This window comes from Choloepus didactylus, chromosome 17, assembly GCF_015220235.1.
Source record: "Choloepus didactylus isolate mChoDid1 chromosome 17, mChoDid1.pri, whole genome shotgun sequence".
NCBI lineage: Eukaryota > Metazoa > Chordata > Mammalia > Pilosa > Megalonychidae > Choloepus > Choloepus didactylus.
In genome coordinates this window covers 17,914,863-17,929,555 of record NC_051323.1, presented here as the reverse complement: position 1 = coordinate 17,929,555, position 14,693 = coordinate 17,914,863, and the positions used below count along the sequence as shown (strand labels likewise).

At 42.5% G+C, this 14,693-nt stretch overlaps 1 protein-coding gene across 3 annotated transcripts in view; it reads left to right on the top strand.

Moving 5' to 3' along the window:
* Positions 1 to 5,876: 5,876 nt before the first annotated feature.
* The window catches only part of DGUOK (deoxyguanosine kinase), a 33,522-nt gene continuing 24,705 nt past the window's right edge, over positions 5,877 to 14,693 (top strand). For 2 of the 3 annotated variants that reach the window (XM_037807041.1, XM_037807040.1), the window contains exon 1: positions 5,877 to 6,033. In XM_037807041.1, coding sequence (XP_037662969.1) covers positions 5,892 to 6,033 — 142 coding nt within the window. In that variant the 5' untranslated portion in view covers positions 5,877 to 5,891. The remainder of the gene's footprint in view (positions 6,034 to 14,693) is intronic. The other variant, XM_037807042.1, reaches the window with a different exon arrangement.

The following is a 14,693-nucleotide window of genomic DNA, read 5'->3' as shown; positions in this document are numbered from 1 at the left end:
CTTTCTCTCTCCTCTCTCCACCCCTTTCTTCTATTTATTTCCTTCCCACCCCGGCCATTGGTCAATTCCACAAGTATTTACTGAATTCCTGGCTTCTAGAAGTGCTGAGCAAGGCCACATGGGATTTATGTTCCCCACAAAGATGATTCCTGCCCATGGGGGTCTTACTACATAATGGGAAAGACAGACATACACATACAGGACAATGATACCAGGTGAAATGTATGCACCCACAAAGTGCAATGAGAAAACAAGGGCTAATAATAATAGCTAATATTTGTTGAGTGCTTACAATATGGCAGGTACTGCTTTAGGAGCTTTACATGGATTTCCTCATTTAATCCTCACCACTACCCTATGAGGTAGTTATACCTACTTTCTAGCTAGTTTACTAGTTAACTAGGTCACTCAGTTAGTTAGTGGCAGAGCTAGGACCTCATTTCTGCCTGATGTACCCTACCCTTCCCACCTCCCCAAGTCCCACCCCTCAATCTCCTGATCAGATCCAGCCTGACCCCTGAGCCTTCCCAGACACACCTGTTGGGACCTCCAAGTCAGACGTCCCTCCTCCACCATCTGTGCACTGTGGGGGTGTGGAGGAGCATTTTTCCAGAAACCCTTAGAGAGTTGATGTCTTGGGTTGGGTTTCTCAGAAGCAGGCTCTGAAATAAGGATGTCAGTGCAAGTGATTTATTAAGTGCTCCCAGTAGAAACCACGAGGAGAGTGGGAGCCCAGTGAGGGTGCAAGCTGAGGCCAAGTCCCTGAGGAAGTGTCGGCCTGATCCCAGGTGGGAGCTCTGGAGGGTAAGTGGAGCCTAGAGCGAACCTCGGAATTATCCTTACCAGAGGCCAAGGCTCCCGGCAGTGATTGGTGAAGACATAGCCCGAGGGACGTCATGTCATATCCTGTCCTAGGCTTTCCACCCGTGCAGGCAACGGGCTCTGATAGGCTGAGGGTAGTCCTCCAAAGAGAAACACACACACACACACACACACACACACACACACACAAAGGGGGTCCCAGGAGTAGGGACCAAGCTCTGACACCACCACTATAGAGGGGTCCATCTGGATCTCCATGTAAGAAGGGAAGGCTGACTGGGGTCATTAAAAAGAAGCTTTGCAGGAGGCTCTGACACACATTTCCCCGCCTTACCTCCCACAAAAGCTGCTTCCTTCTCCCCCCAGTCCTGCTCCACTTCAAGAGATGCTGTCCCAGAATCCTTCAGCAAATGGCAGGTCATCTGCTGATAGAGAGTGGGACTTGGATGGGTTACAGTAGCTTGAGGAGAGTGAGATTTCAGCAGGAAGTCAACTAAAGAGAAAGAGAAGTGAAGTCCCAGGTACTGAGGGCCAAGCTGAAGGCAGCCATTTATTATTATTTTTTATGTAATGTCTATTGGATGCTAACTGTGTACCAGGCATTGTGTTAAGTGCTTCGTGTGGATTCTCTTTCTTAATCCTCACCCTTGGCCATTGGAATCCAGAGTCCACATTCTTAACCACCTCACTATAAGCCTCCCTTTATTATTAGGGTATCAGTCAAGTTTCAGCCAAGGGAGCAGAGCCACTATGCATATGAGGGGAGGAGCTGGGGAACTGAAGGTCTGGAAGTGATTATTGCAAAATCAGAGAGGACTCAGTTGTGTGTAGAATTAGCTGGGATCTCTGCTGGGCACATCTGCCTATCAAGGTATCTGGCTATGGGGGATACCCTACCCCCATCCCCGAGGAATGGCAGGGGCTTCCGGTCTGCCTTCCATATCTTACCCCAGCCCCCTTTTGGCCAAGTCTATCTGAGGGTCCTGGAGGGAGGGGCTTCCAGAAACATACTTGCCAGCATAACCAAATTTATTTAGCACAGTGCGACCCATTAGAAAATCTTTCATATAGATTAGAATACAGCTGCCCAGAAGTCTAAGTGGCAGAGGAAAGTCAGATCACATTTTTAATGGCTGCAAAGTGGTCTATGAAATATGGGGCAGGATTTTATTTATCACAATAGTATGTACATACATTTGAAAAAATAGAAACCCTTTCAGAGGTGCCCTCCCAGGACTGAGCTGAGCTCCTGGTGCAGAGTAGTTGTTGCTCAGCAAGTATTGGAGGAATGAATGGATTCTGAGTGACTCAATCCTCTGCTAAGGTGACATCAGCTCTGAAAACACCAGCAGGTATCTGACAACCCATCAGGAGCAGGAAGTGGCCTCATACTCGGGCTAAGCGGGAGATAATTTTGTTTACTAACATGCCTCCACTTTCTGTCTTCTGACCAATACCTAAGCTGGGATGAAAACGCCCTGTTTCCCACTTCCAGGAGGTACTGAACACCACTTTTTTGCATGTGTCTTCTTTGCTTAGAATGATCCCTTTAATTGCCCCCTTTCCTCAAGCACAGGGATGGGATCCCAACAGCCATGTTTTTCCACGAGACCCTGTCTCTTGGCTACAGATGACTGAACCCAGGGGAGATACCTGAACACAGCTGCACTGGTCAGACTCTCTCTCCTGGGAATTTGGAGTTGGGACAAGAAAGATAATGAATTTTAATGCAAGGATATAGCACATAATAAAGCAAAGCATAAAGAAATGTAGGAGAGTTGAAGGATCATTACTAGTGATGATAACAGGACAATTGACAGGCAGTTCAGGTAAAAGACATTTTCATTTCTTTCTTTAAATTATACATTAAGAAAAAAAAAAAGCTTTTAGAAGCCAGCCACAGAGTGACAGAAAATATTTGCAGAGGACTCATGTCCAGAATATATAAGGAACAATAAATCAGTCCATATAAGACAACACAATAGAAAATGGGCACATGACTTAAACAGGTCCTTCACAAAAGAGGATACCTGGATGGCTAATAAACATATGAAAAGTTGTTCATCTTCATTAATCTTAAGAAAAGTGTAAATTAAAACTACAAAGAAATACCATGACACACACACCTGAATGGATAAAATGAAAATAGGCAACAATGGCTAACTGTCGGTGAGAATGTGAAAAAACAGGGACCCACATTCACTGATGGTAGCACTGAAAACTGTGTAATCAAACACTGGGCAATTCTCTACTATTTGGGAATATCTGGTAAAGCTGAGCACATGTATAACCTATGACCCAGCAATTCCACTCCTAGCTATATACCAACGGAAAATGCATACTTATGTTTACCAAAAGACATGTACTCAAGAATACGTATAACAACATTTCTCATAATAGCCCAAATCTAAAAACTCCCAAACGTCTGTCAACAATAGAATGGATAAAATAGATTGTGGTATAGTGATTAGTGGAATATCATACAGAAACAAGAAGGAATTGATACTGATCAAACACAGGGTTCTCTGCCTAATGTGCGTAACAGCTAATGCATGACACCAGGGTTTCAAAAGGAGAAAGAGTTGATTGCTATATGAAGCAAGGAGAACAGATGATCCATCGGCCTAAAATCTGTCTCCCCAAACTGCAGTAATTCTGTAGTTTTCTAGTATCAAAAAATGGGCAGGTTTTAGGATAATGAGTATAATTGCTCGAGATGAAGTTAGATATGATCTAATTATTGAACATGCACAGATTGATTACCTGCTTAGTCACAGAATATATGTGAAAATAGTGGCCTTACTATGATGATGGGTGTATTTTTAGTATTATAATGAACTAAAGGTCACTTACAGGTTAAAGTTTAAGCTACCGTGCATGTCAGGTAGGCCAATTTTGGTTAGATTTAGCTTGGTCTAGTGAGATAACTTACGATTTGGGGAGGGTTAGTTCAGGACTGATTCACGTTCCTTCATTAATAAACAGTAGAGACTGTCTTTTGTGATCATAAGACTCCAAAGCTGTAAAACAGGTAAGAAGGTACAGGCGGAGCCAGTCATGAGGTTTTTACGATCACAAGATAAAGTTTATATGTTATGCAATCATTATCAAAGATCAAGGCAGCTGAGTTACAGTCAGTAATTTCAGGTATTTCCTTCTGGCTATTTTACCATATACTAGAAGGTAAGAAAAAGCCATCTATATAATGATTCAGTCATCATAATTATTTGTTAAATCTTAAATTTCTTGGTTACAGAAAGAAGTGCAACTACATACAACATGGATGAATTTCATAGATATTCTGTTGAATAAAAGAAGCCAGATGCAAGAGTACCTACCACATATTTCCATTTACATAAAGAACAGGCAAACTGATCTCTGCTGTCAAAAGAAAAGCTAGTGGTTTCCCTTCAGGGGAGTGACTGGAATATGGGGGAAGCTTCTGGGAGGCTGGTAAAAGTCTACTTCTCAATCTTGATCCAAATACACGGGTGTGTGCATTTTGTGAAAATTTCATTGAGCTGTACACTGACAATACATGCTATTTTTGCCACTAAATATTATACTACATTAAAAGGTTTTTAAAAATAACTTTTAGGAGTTCTTGCCAGCCTGGATCCAGACCTACAAAGGGCTACCTCAATTAACCTTCATTAGGAACCTTAGAGCAGTGGAGGCAGCAAGACCTCAGGGTGCAGAGAGCCTTTCAAACTTTTTTTGGACAAATATTTTCTAAGTCTGCATTTACATTAAAAAATAAATGAAAGCAGTTATTTTACTTAGAGGTGGCTGCCGGAGTGGGGAGTGGCAAAGCAGGACCAACTTCAGCTGCTTCAATAATGTCCACTTGAACCCACCCAGGTTATCCTAATTAAATTTACAATCTATTTTTAAAATAATGTGCATATCATGCAAACGTGGCTTCAACATCCTATATAAATCTCAGTATAAGGAAAAAGCCCTGTGCTTGCCATGCAAACAGCTTCAAGGCAGGTGTCCCAGCCGCCAGCCCCTCCCCACAGCCCCCTGCGATCAGATTGCTGCCTCCTCAAACCTCCCACATCTGAGAGGACCTGCTGCCGGCTTGACCTGCTGACTCCTGGTTTGACTCTTGTGTTTGAAGAGATGGAAGGTCCCCGACTGGATTTCATGGATCATTAATTCGGAGGTCGACGATGGGGTGTGGCAGAACATGTGCCAAGTTCAACTAGGCCTCAGCCCCTCCGAAGAGCACAGTTTTCCACCGAGGGCAGGACTCCTGCAAACTTCTTGCCTGGTTCTTCTCCCTTCAGACCCTCCCCTGCCTCACAGCCCACTCCCTTCATTGTCGACGCCTGCAAAACCAGATCTCTGCGGTTTAAGCCGAGTTGCATCACATCTCTGAATCTCCACCCATTTTGTCCTGACGGGATGTTTGCCTACTATGCAAATCGATTGAGTGAAAACTTACTCATTCAAGGGACAAAATAAGAAGTGGAGTGTAAGCGATAAACCTAATTTGTTAATTTAGTCAATGATGTGCCAGCTTCGTGCTTGGAATTACAGGGAAGAGAAAAAAGTTAATTTGTGTAAATCATCAGATCGTGTCATTCGCCTGCTTAAAACCGTCCAATTTCTTCCCACACTCGAATAAAAACCAGACAACCAATACCGAGGGCGGGGGAGGAGGGGGAGGAGAACTTTTCTAAAAGTACAACTATTTTGATTTGTCTTTAGGTATCAAATTTATTTTAAAGTTATATAAAATGCAAAAGTGATGGGACTGTAGATTTATCGCTTTAAAAATGTTATTTATTCAATGAACGAAAATGGAAGGGCTTATTCTTCCCGCTCCCCGCCCGCCAGCACCCCCAGTTATTAGCAAACTCTCAGGCAACCCCACGCTCCAAAACCTTTCCTTTTCACAGCGCTTCTCTACAAACATCGCGAGAACGGAGCGGCCCGGTGGCGCACCCCCTCCCTCCTACCCACTTCCTTCCTGGCATTTTCTGACGTCAGGGGTGTGTACGTCGCTACCCGAGGCGGAAATGCCCTCGGCGGAAGTGATCGCTGAGCGGATCGTGGGTGGGATGGTGGCGGGCCGGCTGTTCCTGAGGCTGCTGCGGGCACGCTCCAGTTCCATGGCTCAGAGCCCTCTCGAGAGCGCGCTCCCTTCCAGGGGCATGCACGCGGGGCGCGGCCCCCGAAGGCTCTCCATCGAAGGCAACATTGGTAAGGGCCGGAAAGTTCTAGAGAGGCTAGGAAAGGGAGCCGGGCCCGAAATCCCCTCTCTGATGCGGCGGGGCTGCTTGTTCTGAGCGGCCAGGGTGTGGGCCTTTGCCTCCTTGAGTTTTAGGACGTCGGCCCTCAGCACCCGCCCCCAGGGACACATTTGTTGAGGCGTAAAACCCATGCAGGCAGCAGATGAGACAGAAGAGTTCCACTAACTTGTTCTGGATGATGGAAATGGAGGCAACGAGGGGCAGGTTGCAATTTCTTTGTTTTTCTAAGATACGGTTGCCAGATTTGGGGAAAAAAAAAAGAAACAAAAAATAGGGCACCTAGTTAAAATTGAATTTCACAAAAGGAATAATTTTAGTGTAAGTGGGTCTCATGCAATATTTTGGACCCAAATATTGGGACTACAGAATTTATTCCTTGTTTATCTGAAATTCAGATTTGACTGAGTGTCCTGTATTTTATCAGGCAACCCTATCCTAAGAGAGTTCCTAAACCTCAGTCACTCCAGTACTGCTTTCACTAATTTTGCCATGTTCATGTGCTAGTCATACTGTCATGTCTTAACATTTTTCTTAGAAGCAACTTTTTAAACTTAACATTTATTAAATTAAAAATAACTTTGTTACGAAAGTAGATAATGAATCAGTATCATAATAAGTAGTCAAAAAGCAAAATGAAAGCAGAATATCTCAATGTAATGTTAGTAAATTGCCACTTGATGTTTTTACCTGCTAAGGGGCTGAGCCCTAAAGGATATTAGTAAGTATTCAGTATTAAAAACATTTTAGCAGCAAACTGACCATTTCTCATTTTATTCATTCAACAAATAAGCCTTTGAACCGTTTCCTTGTGCCAGGCATTGTTTAGGGCCCTGAGGATACAGGAGTGAACAAAACAAATAAAAATCTCACCTCTCATGGAACTTAAGTATTCTAGTGGGGGGAGATCAACAATAAACAACATAAGCCAGGTAAACAATATGTTACATGGTTATAAGTGTGATGGAGAAGAATCAAGACTGAAGGATTGAGGGGAGTTTGCAGTTTGAAATAGGGTAGTCAAGAAAGGCCTCACCGAGAAGGTGACATTTGAGCAGTGAGGGAGTGAGCCATTGGAATAACTGGGAGAAGAATCTTCCAGGGAGACAGAAGAGCAAGTGCAAAGGCCTTGATGTGGAGGGTGTGTTCAGGGAACAAGAGGGAAGCCAGTGTAGCTGGAGTGGAGTAGGGGGGGAGATGAGTTCAGAAGGTAAGGCCTTGCAGTTATAGTAAGGCCAAGGTAGTAGTTCATCATGGTCTTTTACTGTGATTGAGATGAGAAGCCTTTGAAACGTTTGAGCAGTCAAGTGACGTGACTTGGCTTAAATGATAAAAAGAGCACTTTGGCTGATACGTAGAAAGTAGAAGCTGTTGGGAGATTATTGCAGTAATCCCTGTGAATTAGACAGAGTTGGACCAGTGGAGGTGGTAAGAAGTTACATTTTCAGGTAGGGCCTACAGGATTTGGTGACAGATTGGATGTTGTGTGTGAGAGAAAGTCAGTGATTACTCCAGTTATTTTGGACTGAGCAACTCCAAAGATGGAGTTCCAATTTCCCTAAATGGAGAATACGGAAGAACATGTTTGGGGGTGGGAGTGGAGGGTGGAGAGAGGCTCAAGATTTTGATTTTAGACATCTTAGGTTTTTATATGCCTATTAGACATCTAACTGTAGATGTTGAATAAGCAGTTGGATATGAGAGTCTGGAGTTCAGAGTCTTCCTGGACTGGAGCAATATTTGTAGATGGTATTTAAAGCCAGGAGACTATGTGTGTTGATGGAAGGGATTGAGCTGCAGGACACAAAGATGTTAGACTGGGTAAATGGGGTGGAACCACCAAAGGAGACTTAGAAGGAATGACCCCTGAGATGGTCTGAAAAACAAAGAGTGATATCCTGGAAGCCAAGTGAAAAAGGTGGTCGAGACAGGAATGATAAACCATGTTATGCTGTTGAAGTAAATGAGTGAACTTGGAAAAAACAGGTTTTTGGAGTGGTAGAGGTGAATGCCTGAGTGAGGTTCAAGGAGAATGGAAGGTGAGGAATTGAAGACAGTGGGTTAAGACAAGTGCGTTTGGGAGAGTTTTCCCAAAAACAGGAGACATGGGTTGGTAATTGAAATGGGAAGAGGGATTGAGACCTTTTACATTTTTTTCTTTTGGTGGGAGAAATTATAGCATGTTTGTAAGCTAATGGGAATAGTCTAGTAGAGAGGAGAAGAATTGGTGATGGAGGAAAGAGGATAGAATTGCTGGAGTGTTTTAGTGACCAAGAGATCAGCCTTAACTAGCAGCACAGACAGTTTATCCTTAGTGATGAGGCATGGCAAAATATCTGAGTGCTGAATCAGGTCGATATGGTGGAAACTTGTGGAAGGTCTTTTGATTGTGTCATTTTTTTCAGTGAAAATAGGAAGCAAGGTTATCAGCTGAGTGGGTTTGAAGAGAGAAGACATGAAAAGGTCTGGTTAATGAACCAGAGAAAAGTAGACTTGCCAGGCACCTTAAGGACCCTCTCAGAGTTAGTGCTCATGAATTTAGTAAAGTGAGACCAGTCACCACAGCTGTGTGTTTTTCTCCATCCAAACCAGAAACTTTGAAAGGTCTGGGAAGGGGGGGGAGGGTGTTATTTAATGCCTGATGGGAATATTTAAAGCTCTTCTGTCCTATACTGTGGGAAACACACCCTTCAAGGAAGTGCTATCCTCAGATAGCCCAGAGAGGTACCAAAGTACTTCAGAAAAATAAGACTTTTGGACAGGTTGCCAGGTGAGTTCAAACTTCTGTTCCACTTTTCCTGACCTTTGCTCCCTAACCTATGCAGAGTTCTATGCTTCGTCCTTGCTTTCTCATTCAGCAGAGGCTTGCTATGAGTCCACCCCATGCTGAGCACAGCAGTGAATGTATTACTGCGCCTGTCCTTTAAGGAACTCACCACTGAGTGGGAGAAGCAAACTTCTAAATGTAACGTCCATTCCATGTGATTAGTGCCATGATGGGATACGGAAACTTGGAATCTCTCGGATAGGAATTCCCAAGGGGGCGAAGAGGAAAAAGGCTGTTCCAGGCACGGGAGGTAATATTTGCCTGAAGAGACAGATGCAATTTTAATAAAAGAGAAGTATCTGAATGTGCCTGCAGTTTAAGGGGCCTAGGAGAGAGTGGCAGAACAAGAGGTTGGAAGGTTAGGGCTGGCCAGATGCTGAAGAGTCTTGTGGACCATGCTAGGAGTTTGGAGTTTATTCTGTAGGCATTGGAGGCTACTGAAGACTTGAAGCCAGTATGTGCCATGATCAGATTAGTTTTGAAAAGGAAGTTGGCTGGAGTGAGCGACTGGAAAGCAAGCGCCCTAAAGCAGACACTTTCTTTGTCTTATTTGCTGTAGTACCCATAGTGCCTTACATCCACTTTGTTGAATGAGTGAATAAATGAATTGGGACAGAGTTTGGAACAGATAGACTAGTTTTGTAGCTATTGTAGTAGCTGGAGGGAGAGAAGAGGCAGGCCTGAACAGAAGCAGAAGAGGAACAGAAAAGCGATGGTTTGAAAGGAATTTTGGAAGTAGGATTGACAGGACTTGGTGGCCACTTGCAAGTGAGGAATAAGGAAGGGCTGACGATGACACTGAGGTTTCTAATTTGGGCACTGACTAAAAACAGGAAGGGAATAAAGGAAGAGGAGGCAAGAGTGGCATGTTTTGTGTGAGGCACCTGTGAAACTTCCAGAGGTAGGTGTAGACTGGAATATGTGCCTGGCATCAGGGGAGAGATGGAAGCTGAAATTCAGATTTAGAAGTTGTTGGCTTGTGGGGGTAGTTGCTGAAGACTTGGAAGTGAATGTGTTTGCCCAAAGAAAGTGTGACTAATGAGTAGACTGGGGGACCTTAATCTGGCTCGTTCTAGTTTCATCTCCCACTATTCTCATCACCCCACACATTCTGATGACTCTTCCCAGACAGAATTAGTCACTGCCTCCTCTGTGTGCTCTCATCACATTTTGTACCCACACTGTAGCAGCCCTTAAATTCTGTTAAGATTGTTTGCACATTCAGCACCTTCCCTGCCTTGGAGCCCCTCATTGTCCTGTTCGTCTTCATATGGCCAGCACCTAACCTTACTCATTCCGTAAGTCTTTATCAGATGCTTCAATTCTGTGCTGTGATACCCATGTGGAAGTTAGTCAGTAGTACCCAAAGAGGGACTATATTAAACTGTTGTTATGTCAAATCAAAGTTACCTTGTTCTCTAATCATGGGTAGCATCCCCAAACAAATCAGAATGAGAGTACCCACTTGGGAAACGTGAACAGGGAAAGGTGACCCCTGTCCTGATTGAAGTTCAGTATAAAAGGGGTTTTTCTTACAGTCCTACCAGTCTGATCCTGGAGACTGTACCCTGTAAGGAAAATGGGCTGATGGCATCTACATGAGTTATGAAGCCATATGCAATATGTGATTATAAGTAAAAAACTTGGTACCTAGAACCTCTTAAAATCTAAAACAAAATACCTAACTTACCTTCCAAGAGTGCTTATCACTAAAGTGTATTATTGTCTTCCAAAGCCAGTTATTTTATGGTTACAAATCTAAATTGAGGAAAAGGCTGCTGTGTGAAATAACTGTGGTCAGTGAGTCATCTCAGACCATTCTCACATTTTATTTTGAAATCCACACCAGAGAAGAGTAACTGTTTTACACTTTTGTGGTCTAGAGACAGTGGAGGTCTTGCCTAATAACATGCTTTCTCCAGCGTTCAGAATTAGTGACTTAAATAATATGTGCCTTCTATTTTTATTGAGTATAAACTATTGGGCAGAGAATGTGGGGGGGGGGCACTTAATTTATTCCAAACATCATATACTGGATTCTCTGTTTCTGTCATTCATCTAATTCCCTCCATCCATCTCCATTCTAGGTACCTGGCTAGATAGTTAGGATGCAAAAGGAATAAGGCTCAGTCTGTGTCTTCAGAAAGGGTGCTCCTAGTCTAGCTGGGAAAAGCAATAAGTAAACAAATAATTACAGTGTGATAAATGCAGGTGTAGATTTTGCATAAAGTACTTTGGTAAACCAGACCAGGCAGTAATTAACTCTGCCTAGGGATGGAGTGGAGCTGGGGAAAGTTCAAGAAGGCTTCACAGAGAAGGATGAATCAGCTGGTGGGCAGAGTGGAGGGGAGGGCACCCCACAGTGAAGATCTCTTCTGTCGAATGAAGGAGTTTGGATCTTTACTCTGGAAGCTGGGAGGATATTGGTTTTTGTTTTTTGTTTTTTTGTAAGCACAGTTTCTCATGGGAAAAAAAAGTATCAGGGCAAAAATGTGTTGTTTCTTTAAAGCCTGCTGACTGATTTTTATTGCTCGGTATGCTCTTAGGCCCAAAGTCTAAATAGTCTCAGGACTGGAGTCCTTGAGAGCAAGATCTTGGTCTAGTTCATCATTTTGGCAATCATGCCTAACACTTAACAGCTACTCCATAAACACCTGCTAATTGAACAAATTAGTGAATGAATGTAGCATTAAATGCAGTTCCTGAAATAAAGGGTTTAAATTTTCTGTGGAAGAACTTTTTTAAAAAAAGATATTTACTTTATATTTACTGCATTCTTTGATTTTTGGTAAAGGATTTCAGAATTGGAACTTTTCCCCATGTTTCCATCTTGTTCAGGAGAAGAAAGTGCCTGGAGGTGCTGATAAGTTAAGAAGCTCCCCAAAAGATGACTGTACTAAATATAAATCTAAAATAATAGAATGTATAATTTTGCATGTTGGATTAGATACTACATTACTACTAGATTTTTTTTTTTTATTAAATTCAGTTTTATTGAAATACATTCACACACCATACAATCATCCATGGTACACAATCAACTGTCCACCCTTATAGATTTTAGCATAAAGTAGCTACAACAGGCATCATAGATTATAGGAAAATTTGTGGCAGGAAAAACCATGACTTAGGAAAAGACAAACATTCCAGCTTGTGGAATGACAGTCCTGGTGCTAATAAATACCTTGTTGAAATTCTATACCCTAAGAAGGTGCCTCCTGGCCCTTTTCAAGTCACAGCACATATAACAAGATACACTGATGGCCAAGGCCCTAAAGGAAGGTTTGTAAATAGGCTGCTGATGAGATTTGATACCTCTCAAATTTCGTGATATTAAAAGTACTCTGAAAGAAAACAGTTAAGTTAACTAAATTTTGGTTAGTTTGAGATAATGGTATCAGTAGAGGATGGTGTTTTACATAGAAAAAGAGAAATCTTTGTCAGTGTTGACTGGAGGGGAGAGGCTTGCAGTGGTCACAGGTATTATGGTCCCTAGGAGGACGCCTCTGTAGCCATAGAGAACCAAACACCACTACTGTGGAGTCTCTTGGGACACCTTAAAAAAAAAAACAAAAAAACACCACAACAGTCTGTTTTAGTCTTCTAGCAGCTGAAACAAATACTGTACAATGGGATGGCTTAAACGACCGGAATTTTTGGCTCACGGTTCTGTGACTAGAAGTCCAGAATCAAGGGGTCATCAAGGCGATGCTTTTCCCCAGAGACTGGCGTTCTGGGGCTGGCTGTTGCCAATCTTTGGTCCTTGGCTTTTCTGTCACATGGCAGTGCACCTGGAGCATGTGCTCCTTCATCTTCTGGTTTCTGTTGACTCCATCTTCTTGATCTCCGTGGCTCTCTCTCATGCTCACTCTGAAGTTCATTTGGCCCATAAAGGACTCCAGTAATCTGGATTAAAGCCCAAACTGACACAGTTGGCCACGCCTTAACTAAAAATAATGTCTTCAAAAGGTCCTGTCTTACAGTGGGTTCACACCTACAGGACTAGAATAAGAACATGTTTTTCTGGGGTATGTAATTCAGTCCCCAATACTGCTATAACAAAAACAACAAAATCCAAGCAGGAAGGAAAGAAATTTAATCAAATATCTTAACTCTGAAAAAGTTATGCTGTGTTGGTTTTAATAGTACATATATAACTTTGAATTATTTTTATTTCAACATTTGTGGGTGGTGCCTGGCACAACTGAGATCCAGTGGAGTGCAGTTAAAGAAATACTGCCTGTGGTGAATTTCCCAGACTTTCCATGCCCTACAGGAGCATGGATGCACTGTCCTCTGGCCCTTCCACCACCATTTGCACAGATTCTTTGCTGAAATAGCTTCTGATTACTAAACAGACTTTCCAGAAAAGCCTTGGAATGGGGAATGGGGTGCAGGGTAGAGGGTATTGCTGGATATCAGATGTGACTGTTCCAGTAATTGGAACTGTATATTTCCCATTACCTCTAATCTGTTGGCATTCCGGGTTTTATGTGTTTAAATGGCATGAGTCAGTTTCTCAGGACCCTAATGAACTAATAGTGTCTGATCTCAAGGAATAGTTGGCTCTCCTTAACCCTCGGAGTCCTTCCTTTCCATCTGCAACAATTTTTTTGAGTAATTATTTTTAACTTTAAAAATTGTAAATAATTTTAACATGTTCACTTTAAAAGATGTAATTCTCACAATCATTCCATTCCACCCGCCTAACAAATCAACTACACTCCTCTTTTCATGTTAATTAGAATAGCTCTTCGGTCTATAGGCAGGGACCATGTTTTAGACGTATTCAACAATCACAATCTAGATATTGACCAGCTACTTAGAGTAGGCAGGTATTTGATAATATACAAACCCAATTCTGTTAGGTTCTCCAAAACAAGCCCAGATATATGGTATGGAGTCCAGAATTTAAAACAAACAAACAAAGAAACCTTCTTTGCTGATTTTTGTCATGTGCTTTAGATAGCAATCCTAAATATAAGTGTACATCAGGATCACTTGGGACGTATTTTTAAAATGTGGATTCCAGGGCCCAATCCCAGAGATTCAGATCCTGTTAGAAAACCAAAACTGATACCCATGAAACAATCAGAAAACAATTCAGTGTTAAGCATATAGTGCCAGTTGATTGATATTTCTTGCTTGATTGAACTGACCAGTGTGTTAGGAATTCATTGTGAGGTAGAGAATTCCTGAACTTCATGGAGAGGGTGAGACCTTAGGCTTGGTAGCGGGGGAAGGATTCAGACAGGCCCAGAAGAGCAAGGGAAGGTACTTATTCATCAAAGTGTGGGAAGAGCAGAGGCTGAGCAAATGTGAAAAGGCTCACTTAAGATGCTGGAGGTGGGGACCAAGAGACGAGCTGACTGTACGAAATGTACACATTCTTGTTGTTTGTTCTTATCCTGTGTATTCAGAGAGGAGTTGGAGTGGTGTGTAATAAATGTCATGTATTGGATGTGTGGGCTATTCTGCTGAGACATCTCTTTGCTGTCCATCAGTACCATGAGTGGCCAGGAGAATTGGCTAGGAAGATGCACCCCTTCTTTCTCTTGGCTCCATTTGGGTTCTTCTTGAGCTTGACACTCACTTGAGAAAGAACACCTAAGATAGAGGGAAATGAGACTTCTGTTATGGTATAACATAATACCATAATGTTACCATAAGGTTTTAATTTGTTGTTGTTATAATTTCCAAAAACACTATTAAGGGTCATTTTTGTGATTTGTTTTACAAATGTGGGTTTCATAGGGAACAGAAGTTACTGAAGTGATGTGTGTATT